Source organism: Gymnoscopelus microlampas, assembly GCF_963454915.1.
Source record: "Gymnoscopelus microlampas genome assembly, chromosome: 14".
NCBI lineage: Eukaryota > Metazoa > Chordata > Actinopteri > Myctophiformes > Myctophidae > Gymnoscopelus > Gymnoscopelus microlampas.
This window is the reverse complement of record NC_139951.1, coordinates 51,030,526-51,045,525: the sequence shown is the minus strand read 5'-3', so window position 1 is coordinate 51,045,525 and position 15,000 is coordinate 51,030,526. Positions and strand designations below refer to the sequence as shown.

Here is a 15,000-nt window from a genome sequence, read left to right as displayed (position 1 = left end):
ATTCAAACAGACACTTTGTTTTGGACCCGGTCTGGTGGTCCCTGGTGGTCCCTGGTGGTCCGCGGGTCTGGTGGTCCGGTGGTCTGGTGGTCCCTGGTGGTCTGGTGGTCCCTGGTGGTCCGCGGGTCTGGTGGTCCCTGGTGGTCTGGTGGTCCCCAGAGGTCCCTGATGGTCCGGTGGTTCTGTGTGTTTGTGGACAGAGAAGAAGATGATGTTGATAAAAAAGGACCTTCATTAAAGTCACTGGTTCAGAATTAGACCCGTTGGTTCTTCTGGACCCCCAAGGTTCTGTTCTGACCCGCTTCACTGCCTCAGAGGTTCTGTTCTGTGGACTGGAGTGGACCCGTTCTGTCCGGTTCTGTTCAGTCCGGTTGGGTCCGGTTGGGTCCGGTTGGGTCCGGTTCTGGTCCTCTAGTGAATAGATGTTTTTTCTACGTCTCTAAACGTTCTGAAAACAAACAAACACTGAAGAACCTTCAAGTTCTGGACTTGAACTTGAACTTGAGCCGGTCCGGTCCGTTCCACTCTGGTTCTTCATTAAAGGAGGTTCTGATCAGAAGATGTTTGGACTCCAGGAGAACCTCCATGTTCTCCCCTCTCGCTCAGGAGGAGGAGGAGGGAGCATGAAGGAGGAACCTCTCCAGGGAGGAGGAGGGATGACTTCTGTTCGCTCCTGGATGCATTCTGCCGGCGTAGTGGACGCTAACACTGCCCAGCACAGGTACCTCTAATAATAATATTATTACCTTTAATATTAATATTAATATTATTATTACCTTTAATATTATTAATGATGAATGAGTATTAATTATTATTATTATTATTATTATTACTACAGGTAGCCTTTAACCTTTAATTTATTTTCAATTCAATTACATTTTTATTAGAGCTAAAAAGCATTATTTTACACTTTGGCTATTCAAAAATAGCAGATCTACAAGCTTGTAGCGCGGCACTCTACGAGCTTGTAGATCTGCTATTTTTGAAAAATCGTGAAAATATGTGCAAATCTTTGAATATATATTGTTTTAAGAAAACATTTTTAACTCAAATCTTTGCTTCTGGGGGTCCTTGACTTCTGGGGGTCCTTGACATGGAAAGCACGTACCACTGATATAGATTTTTCTTTTCACAAAACTGTTTCAGGTCTTAATGGGTTAAAGTGTCAAATCACAACCAGTTGTCTCAAAACACTTCTACATGCAGAGTCTCTGTCTGTCTGTCTGTCTGTCTGTCTGTCTGTCTGTCTGTCTGTCTGTCTGTCTGTCTGTCTGTCTGTCTGTCTGTCTGTCTCTGTCTCTCATGTAGAGAAAAGTCTCTGTGTCTGTCTCTACTCTCATATAGATTAAAGACCCTTCAGTCCCATGCACCCTGAGCAAACAATAACGCCTTCAACAGTTTTATGATAAACTCATGTTTCTATATCAGTTGTTCTCAAAACGTATTCATTTCAAGGACCCCCAACATTATATGTATTTCCCCCCATCTCAAAGTATGTTGTTCCAGGGACCCCCCATCTCAAAACATGTTGTTCCAGGGACCCCCCCCATCTCAAAGTATATTGTTCCAGGGACCCCCCAGATGCAAAGATTTTAGTTAAAAATGTTCGCTTTAAAATAACTATAAATATTCAAAGTTTGCACACATTTTTCAAAAGTAGCAAATCTACAAGCTCATAGTGCGGCAAGTGACGTGCTATGAGCTTGTAGATCTGCTATTTTTGAATGGCTAAAGAAATGTAAAATGATAACGAGATGGTTTCTGGGTTTTAATGGGTTAAGACCTGAGGCCGATTCATGTAAAATTATTTTTTTTACAAAATTGACGTAAAGAAATGTTACAAATGTTACATTTGCTCATGTGTAACATATCAGAAACATTGTATCTCTATGTTTTTATTTTCTTCATAAATTAATCCCCTACTTTGTCATCATTTTCACACAAAAGCAGCAAAATTTGCCGATGTACAGATTGGCTATTTTTAAAAGTATTTTCTGTGTGTGTGTGTGTGTGTGTGTGTGTGTGTGTGTGTGTGTGTGTGTGTGTGTGTGTGTGTGTGTGTGCGTTTATAAATATTGAACCAATGTTTAAAGTATTAACAACAGATTGTAACTAAATAATAAATAATAACATTTGTTTTCACATTTTCCTCAACCGTTGTACATACAAGGTTTCTATCTGACAGAGATCACATGTAACTTCTTATGAAAAACACAATAAACAGCCAATAATGTAGATAATTATGAATTCATTTCAGTTTGATAATAAAAAAGCTGAGTAAAGAGATACCATGTCTGTTAGTTAATCTAGCATCGTTGCATGTTGAGTGTTTGAACATTCATTTTCAATACATTTTCAAACTCAAAAATAGCAGATCTAAAACCTCGTTGTGAGCTTGTATATGAGGGAGAGGGGGGGGGGGGGGGGTGTCAGATGGGGGTCTGGGGCCAAAAAGGCCTGTTAATGTTAATATGGGGGTCCAATTGCACAGGTCCCGCTGTCACACTGCAGTGTGTCTACGTAGGTGGTGCACCTCCGACTGGCTCTGCTGTCACACTGCAGTGTGTCTACGTAGGTGGTGCACCTCCTACTGGCTCTGCTGTCACACTGCAGTGTGTCTACGTAGGTGGTGCACCTCCTACTGGCTCCACTGTCACACTGCAGTGTGTCTACGTAGGTGGTGCACCTCCTACTGGCTCCTCTGTCACACTGCAGTGTGTCTACGTAGGTGGTGCACCTCCTACTGGCTCCTCTGTCACACTGCAGTGTGTCTACGTAGGTGGTGCACCTCCTACTGGCTCCTCTGTCACACTGCAGTGTGTCTACGTAGGTGGTGCACCTCCTACTGGCTCCACTGTCACACTGCAGTGTGTCTACGTAGGTGGTGCACCTCCTACTGGCTCCGCTGTCACACTGCAGTGTGTCTACGTAGGTGGTGCACCTCCTACTGGCTCCACTGTCACACTGCAGTGTGTCTACGTAGGTGGTGCACGTCTTTCCCCTCCTAGTTTGCCGTGGCTTGGCTCCCATAGTGTTTTGTTTGCCACTGGTTCCGGGTGCCTGACACAGTGTCCTGCCAGCCACAACCTTCTCTCTCTGACCAGGTGTCTGACCCGTGAGGTCCCTATGATGTGGTCTGTCCATGTGACACCTAGTGCCATTCAAAGCATTCTTGTGTACACTCCATCCAGGGGCCTTTCCTGTTGTGCTGTGAGGGTCCATGTCTCAGCTCCATACAGCAGTACTGACTCCACTGTGAGGGTCCATGTCTCAGCTCCATACATCAGTACTGACTCCACTGTGAGGGTCCATATCTCAGCTCCATACATCAGTACTGACTCCACTGTGAGGGTCCATGTCTCAGCTCCATACAGCAGTACTGACTCCACTGTGAGGGTCCATGTCTCAGCCTCATACAGCAGTACTGACTCCACTGTGAGGGTCCATGTCTCAGCTCCATACATCAGTACTGACTCCACTGTGAGGGTCCATGTCTCAGCTCCATACAGCAGTACTGACTCCACTGTGAGGGTCCATGTCTCAGCCTCATACAGCAGTACTGACTCCACTGTGAGGGTCCGTGTCTCAGCTCCATACAGCAGTACTGACTCCACTGTGAGGGTCCATGTCTCAGCCTCATACAGCAGTACTGACTCCACTGTGAGGGTCCATGTCTCAGCTCCATACAGCGGTACTGACTCCACTGTGAGGGTCCATGTCTCAGCCTCATACAGCAGTACTGACTCCACTGTGAGGGTCCATGTCTCAGCCCCATACAGCAGTACTGACTCCACTGTGAGGGTCCATGTCTCAGCCTCATACAGCAGTACTGACTCCACTGTGAGGGTCCATGTCTCAGCCTCATACAGCAGTACTGACTCCACTGTGAGGGTCCGTGTCTCAGCTCCATACAGCAGTACTGACTCCACTGTGAGGGTCCATGTCTCAGCCTCATACATCAGTACTGACTCCACTGTGAGGGTCCATGTCTCAGCTCCATACAGCAGTACTGACTCCACTGTGAGGGTCCATGTCTCAGCTCCATACAGCAGTACTGACTCCACTGTGAGGGTCCATGTCTCAGCTCCATACAGCAGTACTGACTCCACTGTGAGGGTCCATGTCTCAGCTCCATACAGCAGTACTGACTCCACTGTGAGGGTCCATGTCTCAGCTCCATACAGCAGTACTGACTCCACTGTGAGGGTCCATGTCTCAGCCTCATACAGCAGTACTGACTCCACTGTGAGGGTCCATGTCTCAGCCTCATACATCAGTACTGACTCCACTGTGAGGGTCCATGTCTCAGCTTCATACAGCAGTACTGACTCCACTGTGAGGGTCCATGTCTCAGCCTCATACAGCAGTACTGACTCCACTGTGAGGGTCCATGTCTCAGCCTCATACATCAGTACTGACTCCACTGTGAGGGTCCATGTCTCAGCTTCATACAGCAGTACTGACTCCACTGTGAGGGTCCATGTCTCAGCCTCATACATCAGTACTGACTCCACTGTGAAGGTCCATGTCTCAGCTTCATACAGCAGTACTGACTCCACTGTGAGGGTCCATGTCTCAGCTCCATACAGCAGTACTGACTCCACTGTGAGGGTCCATGTCTCAGCTCCATACAGCAGTACTGACTCCACTGTGAGGGTCCATGTCTCAGCCTCATACAGCAGTACTGACTCCACTGTGAGGGTCCATGTCTCAGCTCCATACAGCAGTACTGACTCCACTGTGAGGGTCCATGTCTCATACAGCAGTACTGACTCCACTGTGAGGGTCCATGTCTCAGCTCCATACAGCAGTACTGACTCCACTGTGAGGGTCCATGTCTCAGCTCCATACAGCAGTACTGACTCCACTGTGAGGGTCCATGTCTCAGCTCCATACATCAGTACTGACTCCACTGTGAGGGTCCATGTCTCAGCCTCATACATCAGTACTGACTCCACTGTGAGGGTCCATGTCTCAGCCTCATACAGCAGTATACTGACTGTGTTCCTGTGGATCCAAAGCAGTTATTATTTAGACACAAGCTGTTGTTAATACTTAATCAGGGTTATAGGTTGCATATTATTGGACGCGTTGATATAACTTATCGTCTGTCTGTCTGTCTGTCTGTCTGTCTGTCTGTCTGTCTCTCTACCTGTCTGTCCTCAGTGGGGTGGGTCTAGCCAGAGCCCACTATGAGAAGCAGCCTCCCTCAAACCTCAGGAAGTCCAACTTCTTCCACTTCGTGTTGGCGCTCTACGACCGCCAGGGTCAGCCGGTGGAGATCGAACGCACCGCCTACGTAGACTTTGTGGAGAAGGAGAAGGTATGTACACACACACACACGCACGCACGCACGCACGCACGCACGCACGCACGCGCGCACACACACACACACACACACACACACACACACACACACACACACACACACACACACACACACACACACACACACACACACACAGCTACACCTGGCTATATGCCTTGCTCAAGTATCCTTGACATTTAATATTATTTTAAATGTTGTAATATATCATTATTATATTAATATTATATTAAACATTGATATATTTCATTAAATTATATTAATATTATATTAAATATTTTTATATTTCATTATATTACATTCATATTATTTTAAACATTGTTATATTTCATTACATTACATTAATATTATATTAAATATTATAATATCTCAACAGGAACCCAACGGTGAAAAAACCAACAACGGAATCCATTATAAACTACAGCTGCTCTACAGCAACGGTGAGTTAATTTATCTTTACAGATATACTGGCTTTATTCATCATATTTATAGATCTGTGTGTGTGTGCGTGTGCGTGTGTGTCTGTGTCTGTGTCTGTGTCTGTGTGTGTGTGTGTGTGTGTGTGTGTGTGTGTGTGTGTGTGTGTGTGTGTTTAAATATTGAACCTTAGGTAAAGGTATTAACAGGATGTTGTGACTAAATAATACATAACAACTACTTTAATAATAAATAATACATAATAACTACATTAATAATAAATAATACATAATAACTACATTGGATCCATTGAGACAACAGATTATTTTTTATATTATATACATAGTCTTGATATTTAAACTCCAATAGAGTCTTTGTTCTGTGAGTGTCTTAAAGTCTGATGAATTATACATTTATGATAAAAGCTAATGAGAGAAAAAACAAAGGTCTTTAATAATGTGAACTCTTTGTCTAATGTAGTAGTTTAGGAAATAGGACTTATTGTCTAGCCCCTTTTCCTTCAGTTTCGTTCCCATCAAGTGGATCTAAATAATCTCTGCTTCTTAAAAAAGATCTATTGGTAGTAAGTAAGAAGAAAAAATCATTTTCTATGTATGAAATATAAGCTTTTAGCTAAATGTGTTATGTGTATGTTTCATTGTGCTGGGCGCCAATCACTTCAGTAGAAGCGTTTTCTTTCTACATTTCATGTTCAAAATTCAAACATGAGTACACTAAGGCACCAATACTTGTTTCAGGTGTTAGGTACATGTATTTATGACATTTGAGAAAGATTTTGTGTTGCCAAAATCAATTTTCAATATTTTACAAGCAAAAATAGCAGCACAAGATTTTCGTTTTTTGGTTATTCACTTTAATATACATTTCTGGCTGGTGAAAAAATACTGCAGGATTTTGTGCAGAGGTATTTTAACCCAAAGTCCACAAGGGTATTATTGTCTATGCAAAAATGCATTGAAAAAGTAGATCCAAGACGTGGGAACGAAATTCATTTTCTAGGCACTTTTTGGAGGGTCACCACACGGCCTAAAATACACGTTTTCCACCTGACAAAGAGCATGTGTTTGATCTGTTTCATTCATTTAATGATGTTTTATTGTTACTGGAGCTCCTTCTGTTGACATGAATGAATCTTTAGCTCCTACACTATAAACTCAGAAATGTAATCTATACTCTCTATAAACTCAGAGGTATAAATGTAATCTATACTCCCTATAAACTCAGAGGTATAAATGTAATCTACTCTCTATAAACTCAGAGGTATAAATGTAATCTACTCTCTATAAACTCAGAGGTATAAATGTAATCTACTCTCTATAAACTCAGAGGTATAAATGTAATCTATACTCTCTATAAACTCAGAGGTATAAATGTAATCCTGATGGTCTTGTCTTCCACAGGAGTCAGAACAGAACAAGATCTGTATGTCAGACTGATAGACTCCATGACCAAACAGGTACACACACACACACACACACACACACACACACACACACACACACACACACACACACACACACACACACACACACACAATTTGTAATTCTCTTGGAAACTTTTTACATGTTACCACATACACACATGTGTTTTATGGGGGTCCCTGTGGCACTAAATATGTTCAGATGGGGGTCCGCAGTCAGATACATATTCATGTGGGGGTCCTTGACAGGATAATGTGTGAGATCCACTGGTAGCATAGTATTCATTTGTCTACATAATAGATATGAATTATTTAATGGTTAATATATTTTACAGGCCATCATGTACGAAGGACAAGACAAAAACCCAGAGATGTGTCGAGTTCTGCTGACCCACGAGATCATGTGCAGGTCAGGTGGTTTATATGTACAATTATGACAATATTTAACATGAAATGATCCTTTAAAGGCAGAGTATATGATTTACTTTGGTTAAAATAAGTGTTAAATAGCTCTATATTGTGATAGTAATCATTACTATAGAGTGTTTGTTCAGTAACAGTGTTAAATAGCTCTATATTGTGATAGTAATCATTACTATAGAGTGTTTGTTCAGTAACAGTGTTAAATAGCTCTATATTGTGATAGTAATCATTACTATAGAGTGTTTGTTCAGTAACAGTGTTAAATAGATCTATATTGTGATAGTAATCATTACTATAGAGTGTTTGTTCAGTAACAGCGTTAAATAGATCTATATTGTGATAGTAATCATTACTATAGAGTGTTTGTTCAGTAACAGTGTTAAATAGATCTATATTGTGATAGTAATCATTACTATAGAGTGTTTGTTCAGTAACAGTGTTAAATAGATCTATATTGTGATAGTAATCATTACTATAGAGTGTTTGTTCAGTAACAGTGTTAAATAGATCTATATTGTGATAGTAATCATTACTATAGAGTGTTTGTTCAGTAACAGTGTTAAATAGATCTATATTGTGATAGTAATCATTGCTATAGAGTGTTTGTTCAGTAACAGTGTTAAATAGATCTATATTGTGATAGTAATCATTGCTATAGAGTGTTTGTTCAGTAACAGTGTTAAATAGATCTATATTGTGATAGTAATCATTGCTATAGAGTGTTTGTTCAGTAAAAGGAGTCTCCATGTCTCTCCAGCTCTTTGTTAAACAGAAAATGAATTTTCAGTGCTCTCTCGTGATTGGCTTACCTGAACATGTACTATATTGTGTTTACTAAAGATCTGGAGAGACCTCTGTGACCGAAACAAACGCTCTGTAGCAACGATTACTATTAGTACTTTAACCTTTTTTATAGGAAGGGTAAGTGATATTTTTGGGTTAAAACAAAACGTATTTTATTAAAAGGTTAAAATACTATATTCTGATAGTAATCATTGCTTTAGAGTGTTTGTTCAGTAACAGGAGTCTCCCCGTCTCTCCAGCTCTTTAATAAACACAAAATACATGTTCCGGTAGGTGTCAAAGTACCAATTTTTAAGCTTCATTTTTATAGTGTTCCAGTTCCAATGTTGCCTGCTCACTGCTTAGTGTCATCACTTCCAATTTCCCTTGTTTAATCTGTATCCTGATTGGATACAATCTGAAATGAAAATACAAAACTGAAACGAAAATGCATTTTCTGGTTTATAAAGAGCTGGAGAGACAAAGAGACTCCTTTTACTGAACAAACACACTATAGCACTATAGCTAGAAATGCATTGTTTATCCTGTATTGTCTGTTATGTTGTGTACATTGTGTAGTCGGCGTTGTGTATTTATAATGTATTGTCTGTTATGTTGTGTACATTGTGTAGTCGGTGTTGTGTATTTATAATGTATTGTCTGTTATGTTGTGTACATTGTGTAGTCGGTGTTGTGATAAGAAGAGTTGTGGGAACAGAAACGAGACGCCATCAGACCCTGTGATCATCGACAGGTAGGAACTACACACTGTGTGTGTGTGTGTGTGTGTGTGTGTGTGTGTGTGTGTGTGTGTGTGTGTGTGTGTGTGTGTGTGTGTGTGTGTGTGTGTGTGTGTGTGTGTGTGTGTGTGTGTGTGTGTGTGTGTGTGTGTGTGTGTGTGTGTGTGTGCGTGCGTGCGTGCGTGCGTGCGTGCGTGCGTGCGTGCGTGTGGGATAACTAGCACAGTGTTCTCCTCCAGGCCCGGTGGCCCTACCCAGGGCTGTGTGAGTTGTGGGCTGCAGTCACACCAAGCTGAAAATGACACAAACATAAATCTCTGTTAAAAATGAGCACAGCAAGACTCTAGACACACTATACGTCTGACAACAATTTCTGTAGGCCTACGAGCAAAAAGAGAGACGGGTCAGGATTTAATTCATAAATGTAAGTTTGCTCATCCTGGCACTTCATTCACTATTTCAGGAATAAATGTCTTTGCACAAAATGTTAACTATAAAGATAACCATTCATCCACATTGATGAATTATCTATTCTTATATTCTGTATTATTCTACACCTGCATATTATTCTATTCATGTGTATGTTCATCCACGGCTCTGGTCCAGCTGTGTGAGACGTCAGAAGTGATCGTGGAATTTGAGGGTGAATCAAACCTTCAGAATAGATAAATACAACATGGAGGATGGTCAGTGAATGTAAATAAGACATTTCTGTCAACATGAAGCAGTTTATCATGTTTATGCTTTATGATTGATGTTTATACAACCTCTATGACAGACTGACTGACAGACAGACAGACAGACAGACAGACAGACAGACAGACAAGCCAAGTGTACAATAAATATGCCATGTCCAGCAGTTTGTGAGATTAACACACACACACACACACACACACACACACACACACACACACACACACACACACACACACACACACACACACACACACACACACACACACACACACACACACACACACAATATTACTCCTACATATTTTGTCCAAACATCAATCAGTCATGTGATCAAGACGGATCTGTCCGAATTTTTCATATTCCAAAATGCCTCAAATCATGAACACAGCGTGTGATTGTTGTTAAACATCTCTGTCCCACAACAAGTAAGACGCGCGAACGCGGCTCAAAAATAACAATAAGAAGAATCGAAAGGAATGAGCAATTGTAGAGAAGTGGTACGGTGAAATGAGTGAGAACAGGGCCGCCACAAGAAGGCTCCATACCGCTAGCCCCATTCTCGTCTAGATGCTCTTATTGATTGTTGTTAAACATCTCTGTCCCACAATAAGCTACCTGTCCTGTACAGACCTCTGCTCTGCTCCGAGGATAAGCTACCTGTCCTGGCACAGACCTCTGCTCTGAGGATAAGCTACCTGTCCTGGCACAGACCTCTGCTCCGAGGATAAGCTACCTGTCCTGGCACAGACCTCTGCTCTGAGGATAAGCTACCTGTCCTGGCACAGACCTCTGCTCTGAGGATAAGCTACCTGTCCTGGCACAGACCTCTGCTCTGCTCTGAGGATAAGCTACCTGTCCTGGCACAGACCTCTGCTCCGAGGATAAGCTACCTGTCCTGGCGCAGACCTCTGCTCTGAGGATAAGCTACCTGTCCTGGCACAGACCTCTGCTCTGCTCTGAGGATAAGCTACCTGTCCTGGCGCAGACCTCTGCTCTGCTCCGAGGATAAGCCATAACCGTAACCACATCTACAGATGTGAAGCTTCTCCTCCGTTTGCACCATGTCTGCCTTTCTTGCGAGAGGGGCAAATATTCCTGGCACCAGCGCTTCCAAAATAAATGGGAGACGTAAGGCCTACTGCACCTGTTTCCATCAGCGTCTCACATACAGATCATTCTTGTCAAAGACTCCAGGTGGCAGAATGGGCTTGGTGTTCAGCAGTAAGATGTGGTTGGGGGTAAGAGGCTCTAGGTCTTGTGGGTCATTAGAGACAGTAGTGATTGGGCGGCTGTTTAAGATGGCCTCCACTTCGCATAACAGAGTCTGTAGTCCCTCATCATCTAGAGCCTGCTGTTTCAAAACAGAATGGAGCACTTGCCTTACAGACTTTATGAGTCGCTCCCATACTCCTCCATGGTGGGATGCTCCTGGGGGGTTGAAACTCCACTGTATGCCTTTTTGAAGCAAAGCTCCTTGAATCCTTTGCTGGTAAGGATAAGGATAATTCCTTTTAACAGGTCGTTCATGAAAGTCCTTGCGGCCTTGTTTCCAATGAGAACCTGTGAGCAATTAGGGGTTAAGAGTCTTGCTCAGGGACAAATTTAATTTCATCGACACATATGCTGTCCTGGCCGGGAATCGTACCTGCGGCAACCAGGGCCTCTGGCTCCCTAGGCGGGATCACTAACCACTCAGCTATGGCCGCCCCTCGGTTTAGTGCAGCTAGGGCTTCCTTTCATTCTCTCTGAGCCCCAACAAAATTAGTTCCATTATCAGATCTGATATGTTTCACTTGTCCTCTTCTTACAAATGAAACGTCTCAAGGCATTGAGGCATGAGTCTGTGTCGAGGGAGTTGGCCACTTCAATGTGCACAGCTCTACTAGTCATGCAAGTGAATAGCACTCCATACCTCTTCAAGATGGTTCGTCCTCTTTTAGTTTCAATTGGGCCAAAATAATCCACGCCAACATTGGAAAATGGAGGCAAGTCTGGCTCGAGCCTTTCCTGTGGCAAATCGGCCATTTTTTGCTCTCCAATACTGGCCCTGTGCCGTCTGCATACAACACATTCTCCTATTATTTTTCTTGCTGCAGAGTTGACCTTGATTATCCAATATTATATAAGAGTTCAGAGAGGATGTGGTTTCTTCCTCCATGTCCAGTTTTGTCATGTATGTGCCTGAGAATGAGTGTGGATACGTGAGAATATTTGGGGAGAATGACAGGGAATTTGCTCTCTTCTGGCATAGCTGCCCTACTTAGACGTCCTCCCACTCTGAGCACACCATCCTTGAACACTGGGTCAAGCTTGTAAATGTTACTTGCCTTTTTGACACCAGATGTCCCCATTTGCAAGGTTGTCATTTCCTCTGGAAAGTGTTGCTTTTGAATTTGACAGATGATTGCGTTTTCTGCCTTCTCTAGATCTTCCAGAGTAACTGTCTGTCCACCCAATGTGGTTTTGACATTTGTCATCTTCTGGTCCATCACTTTCCTAGTGCTTTGAGTGATTATATTTGAGGCACTCACAGTGGAATGAAATTCCTTTTTCCTGGGAACCAGTAGTTTCAAAGTTTCTTTGAGTTTTAAAATCCATGCTACTGCAACTTTCAGCTTTCTCCAGCTGGAAATGTGTTTGAGAAATGTGTCAGTTGGATTTCCATTGTCTTTTACAATGATTGTACAGGAGGATTTCTATTCACCTCTGGGTCATCAAAGGAGTGTGAGAGCAATTCCAATGGAAACTGTGGCCAGTCCCTTTCTGATTTCCAGAGTATTTCTGGACCATGGATCCAGCTCCGATTCTCCATGAATTTGTCTGCATTCTGTCTCCTGGAGGCAACATCAGCAGGGTTCACCTTTGTGTTGACATATCTCCACTGGGTCATTTTTGTGGCTTCCCTAATGGTGGAAACTCTGTTAGCCACAAATGTGTGGAATCTTGAGTGTTGGTTTGCTATATATTTTAGCACTGATTGGCTATCAGTCCAAAACATTGAGCTTTCAAGCTGCAGCTGCAACTCTCTTCTGAGAACTTTATCCACTTTAGTGGCCAGCACTGCAGCAGCCAGCTCTATCCTGGGGATTGTAATCTTTTTGAGGGGGGCAACTCTTGCCTTCCCCATCATGAACACGACGTGAATGGGGTTTTTGTCATTCATCAGTCTCAAATAGCTCACTATACCATACCCTAATTCACTTGCGTCCGCAAAATGATGAAGTTGTGCCTGTATGGGTTTGCCAAAGTCATTGGGTTTGAGGCATCTTCTAACCTTGAAGTCAGTAATCTTCTGGAGATTTAATTATTTCTATTTAACCCACCGCTCAGAGAACATCTTGGCTATTTCCTCATCCCAGCCAAGGTTTAAGCTACATAGCTCTTGCAATAGCAGTTTGGCAGCAGAGTGAAAGGTGCAAGAAACCCTAAAGGGTCATAAATGGAGCTAACAACAATAGGATCCCTCTCCTTGTGTGTGGCTGCGTCTTGGTGGTGACATTGAATGTAACATTGTCATCCTCCACACACCACTGCACACCAAGTGCTCTTTCTGTTGGGAGTCGATCTTTGTCCAGGTTGAGCTCTTTCACCTCTTTAGCTCTTAGTCTGCTTCAGGGACTGAGAACAGTACTCTGCGGCTGTTGGTTATCCATTTGGAGAAGTGGAAACCTCCACTATGACAGGCAGCTGTGAGCTCTTTGATAAGAAGTATTGCTTCATCCTCCGTGGCTACAGATTTTAAGCAATCATCCACATAGATGTTGTTTAGGATGTCAATTACTTCAGGTCTGAATTGATTCCTGTTATCCTCAGCTGTCCTTCGGAGCACATAGTTTGCGCAGCTGGGTGATGACACAGCACCAAAAAGGTGCACAACCATACGGTATTCAAGAGGGTCAACACCTATATCACCCCCTGGCCACCACAGGAATCTCAGAAAATGTACATCTTGCTTTGCAACTTTCACTTGATGAAACATTGCTTGAATGTCTCCCATTATTGCAATAGGCTCCTGTTGGAACCTGGTGAGCACTCCTATGAGAGGTTTAATTAAGTCAGGACCCTGGAGTAGCTCTGAGTTGAGTGAGGTGCCTTGGAAGGATGCTCCACAGTCAAAAAACACTCTGAGCTTTCTTTTTTTGGGGTGGTACACCCCATGATGAGGTATGTACCACACTGTCCCATCCTTTTGCTTCAGCTGCCCCTGTGGCACTGCCTCAGCGTATCCTTGATCAATGATATCACTGAAGAAGCGGGTGTACTCCTCGTGGTATGATGCATTTTTTTATGATGATATGATCCTCATGATGCAGAACAGCTCCAAAGTCGTTGTTCTGCAACCTGCCGATTGTCTGGCAGTGAAACATGATGGCTCCTGAATGGTAATTTAAAACTGTAGTGTCCATCCACAATCATGGTTGAATCTTCAACATTTTTTAAAAAACTGTTTGTCCTCTATTGACATTTCCCTTTTGTCCTCATAGTCAGTGTTGTACTGTGTGACCAGTAAATCATGAAGGTCAACCACTGAGATCCTGTTGACTGCAGCTGCATTGTTGGCCTTTGTACCTCCTCCTCTTAATGGACCATTGACCACCCATCGTAGCAGTGTCCTTACTGCATATGGGTCTTCTCCTTGGCTGTTAATGACCTGGTTCCATTACCTTGGGTGCATTTGTGCCAATCAGCAGGCCAATGTCTGCATCAATGGTGGGGAGTTTGATGTTTTTGAGGTAAGACCACCTGGATATATCAGCCTGGTTGGGAATGTTGTGTTTTGTAACAGGCATGGTTTTCTGGGTGTAAAATTCCGGGAGGGCTATAAAGGCCATGAAGCTCCCTCACCTCCAAACCTGTTACTATGTGACTACTGACAGTCTGTTCTTGACCCATGGTACGGAGAAGGATGTTGGTTCTTATTCCTCTTATGTTCAGCTGATGCATGAGACTGTTTGTACAAAATGAGGCTGAACTGCCAGGGTCAAGGAATGCATAGGTTTGTATAATTTGATTTCCTTTGTTGGATTTTATTTTAACAGGCACAATAGATAGCACACACTCCTCTTCACCGGCCCCAATATGCCCACATGCTTTCGGAGATGCACTGGCCTGTGAGGTTTCAGACATTTCAGTTGTTTCTGATGCTGTCCCTTTTTTCTTTCCTATATGAAGCA

The 15,000-nt window shown here is 43.0% G+C and overlaps 1 protein-coding gene across 1 annotated transcript in view; it reads left to right on the top strand.

Annotated features, from left to right (window-relative positions):
• Positions 1 to 623: 623 nt before the first annotated feature.
• The window catches only part of LOC311060294 (transcription factor COE3-like), a gene marked incomplete at both ends in the record, with an annotated part of 67,454 nt that continues 53,077 nt past the window's right edge, over positions 624 to 15,000 (top strand). Inside the window, 6 exons of the mRNA XM_084078428.1 lie at positions 624 to 721; positions 5,167 to 5,323; positions 5,703 to 5,766; positions 7,165 to 7,220; positions 7,520 to 7,593; positions 9,076 to 9,144. Of these exons, the coding sequence (XP_083934554.1) occupies positions 624 to 721; positions 5,167 to 5,323; positions 5,703 to 5,766; positions 7,165 to 7,220; positions 7,520 to 7,593; positions 9,076 to 9,144 (518 nt within the window). The remainder of the gene's footprint in view (positions 722 to 5,166; positions 5,324 to 5,702; positions 5,767 to 7,164; positions 7,221 to 7,519; positions 7,594 to 9,075; positions 9,145 to 15,000) is intronic.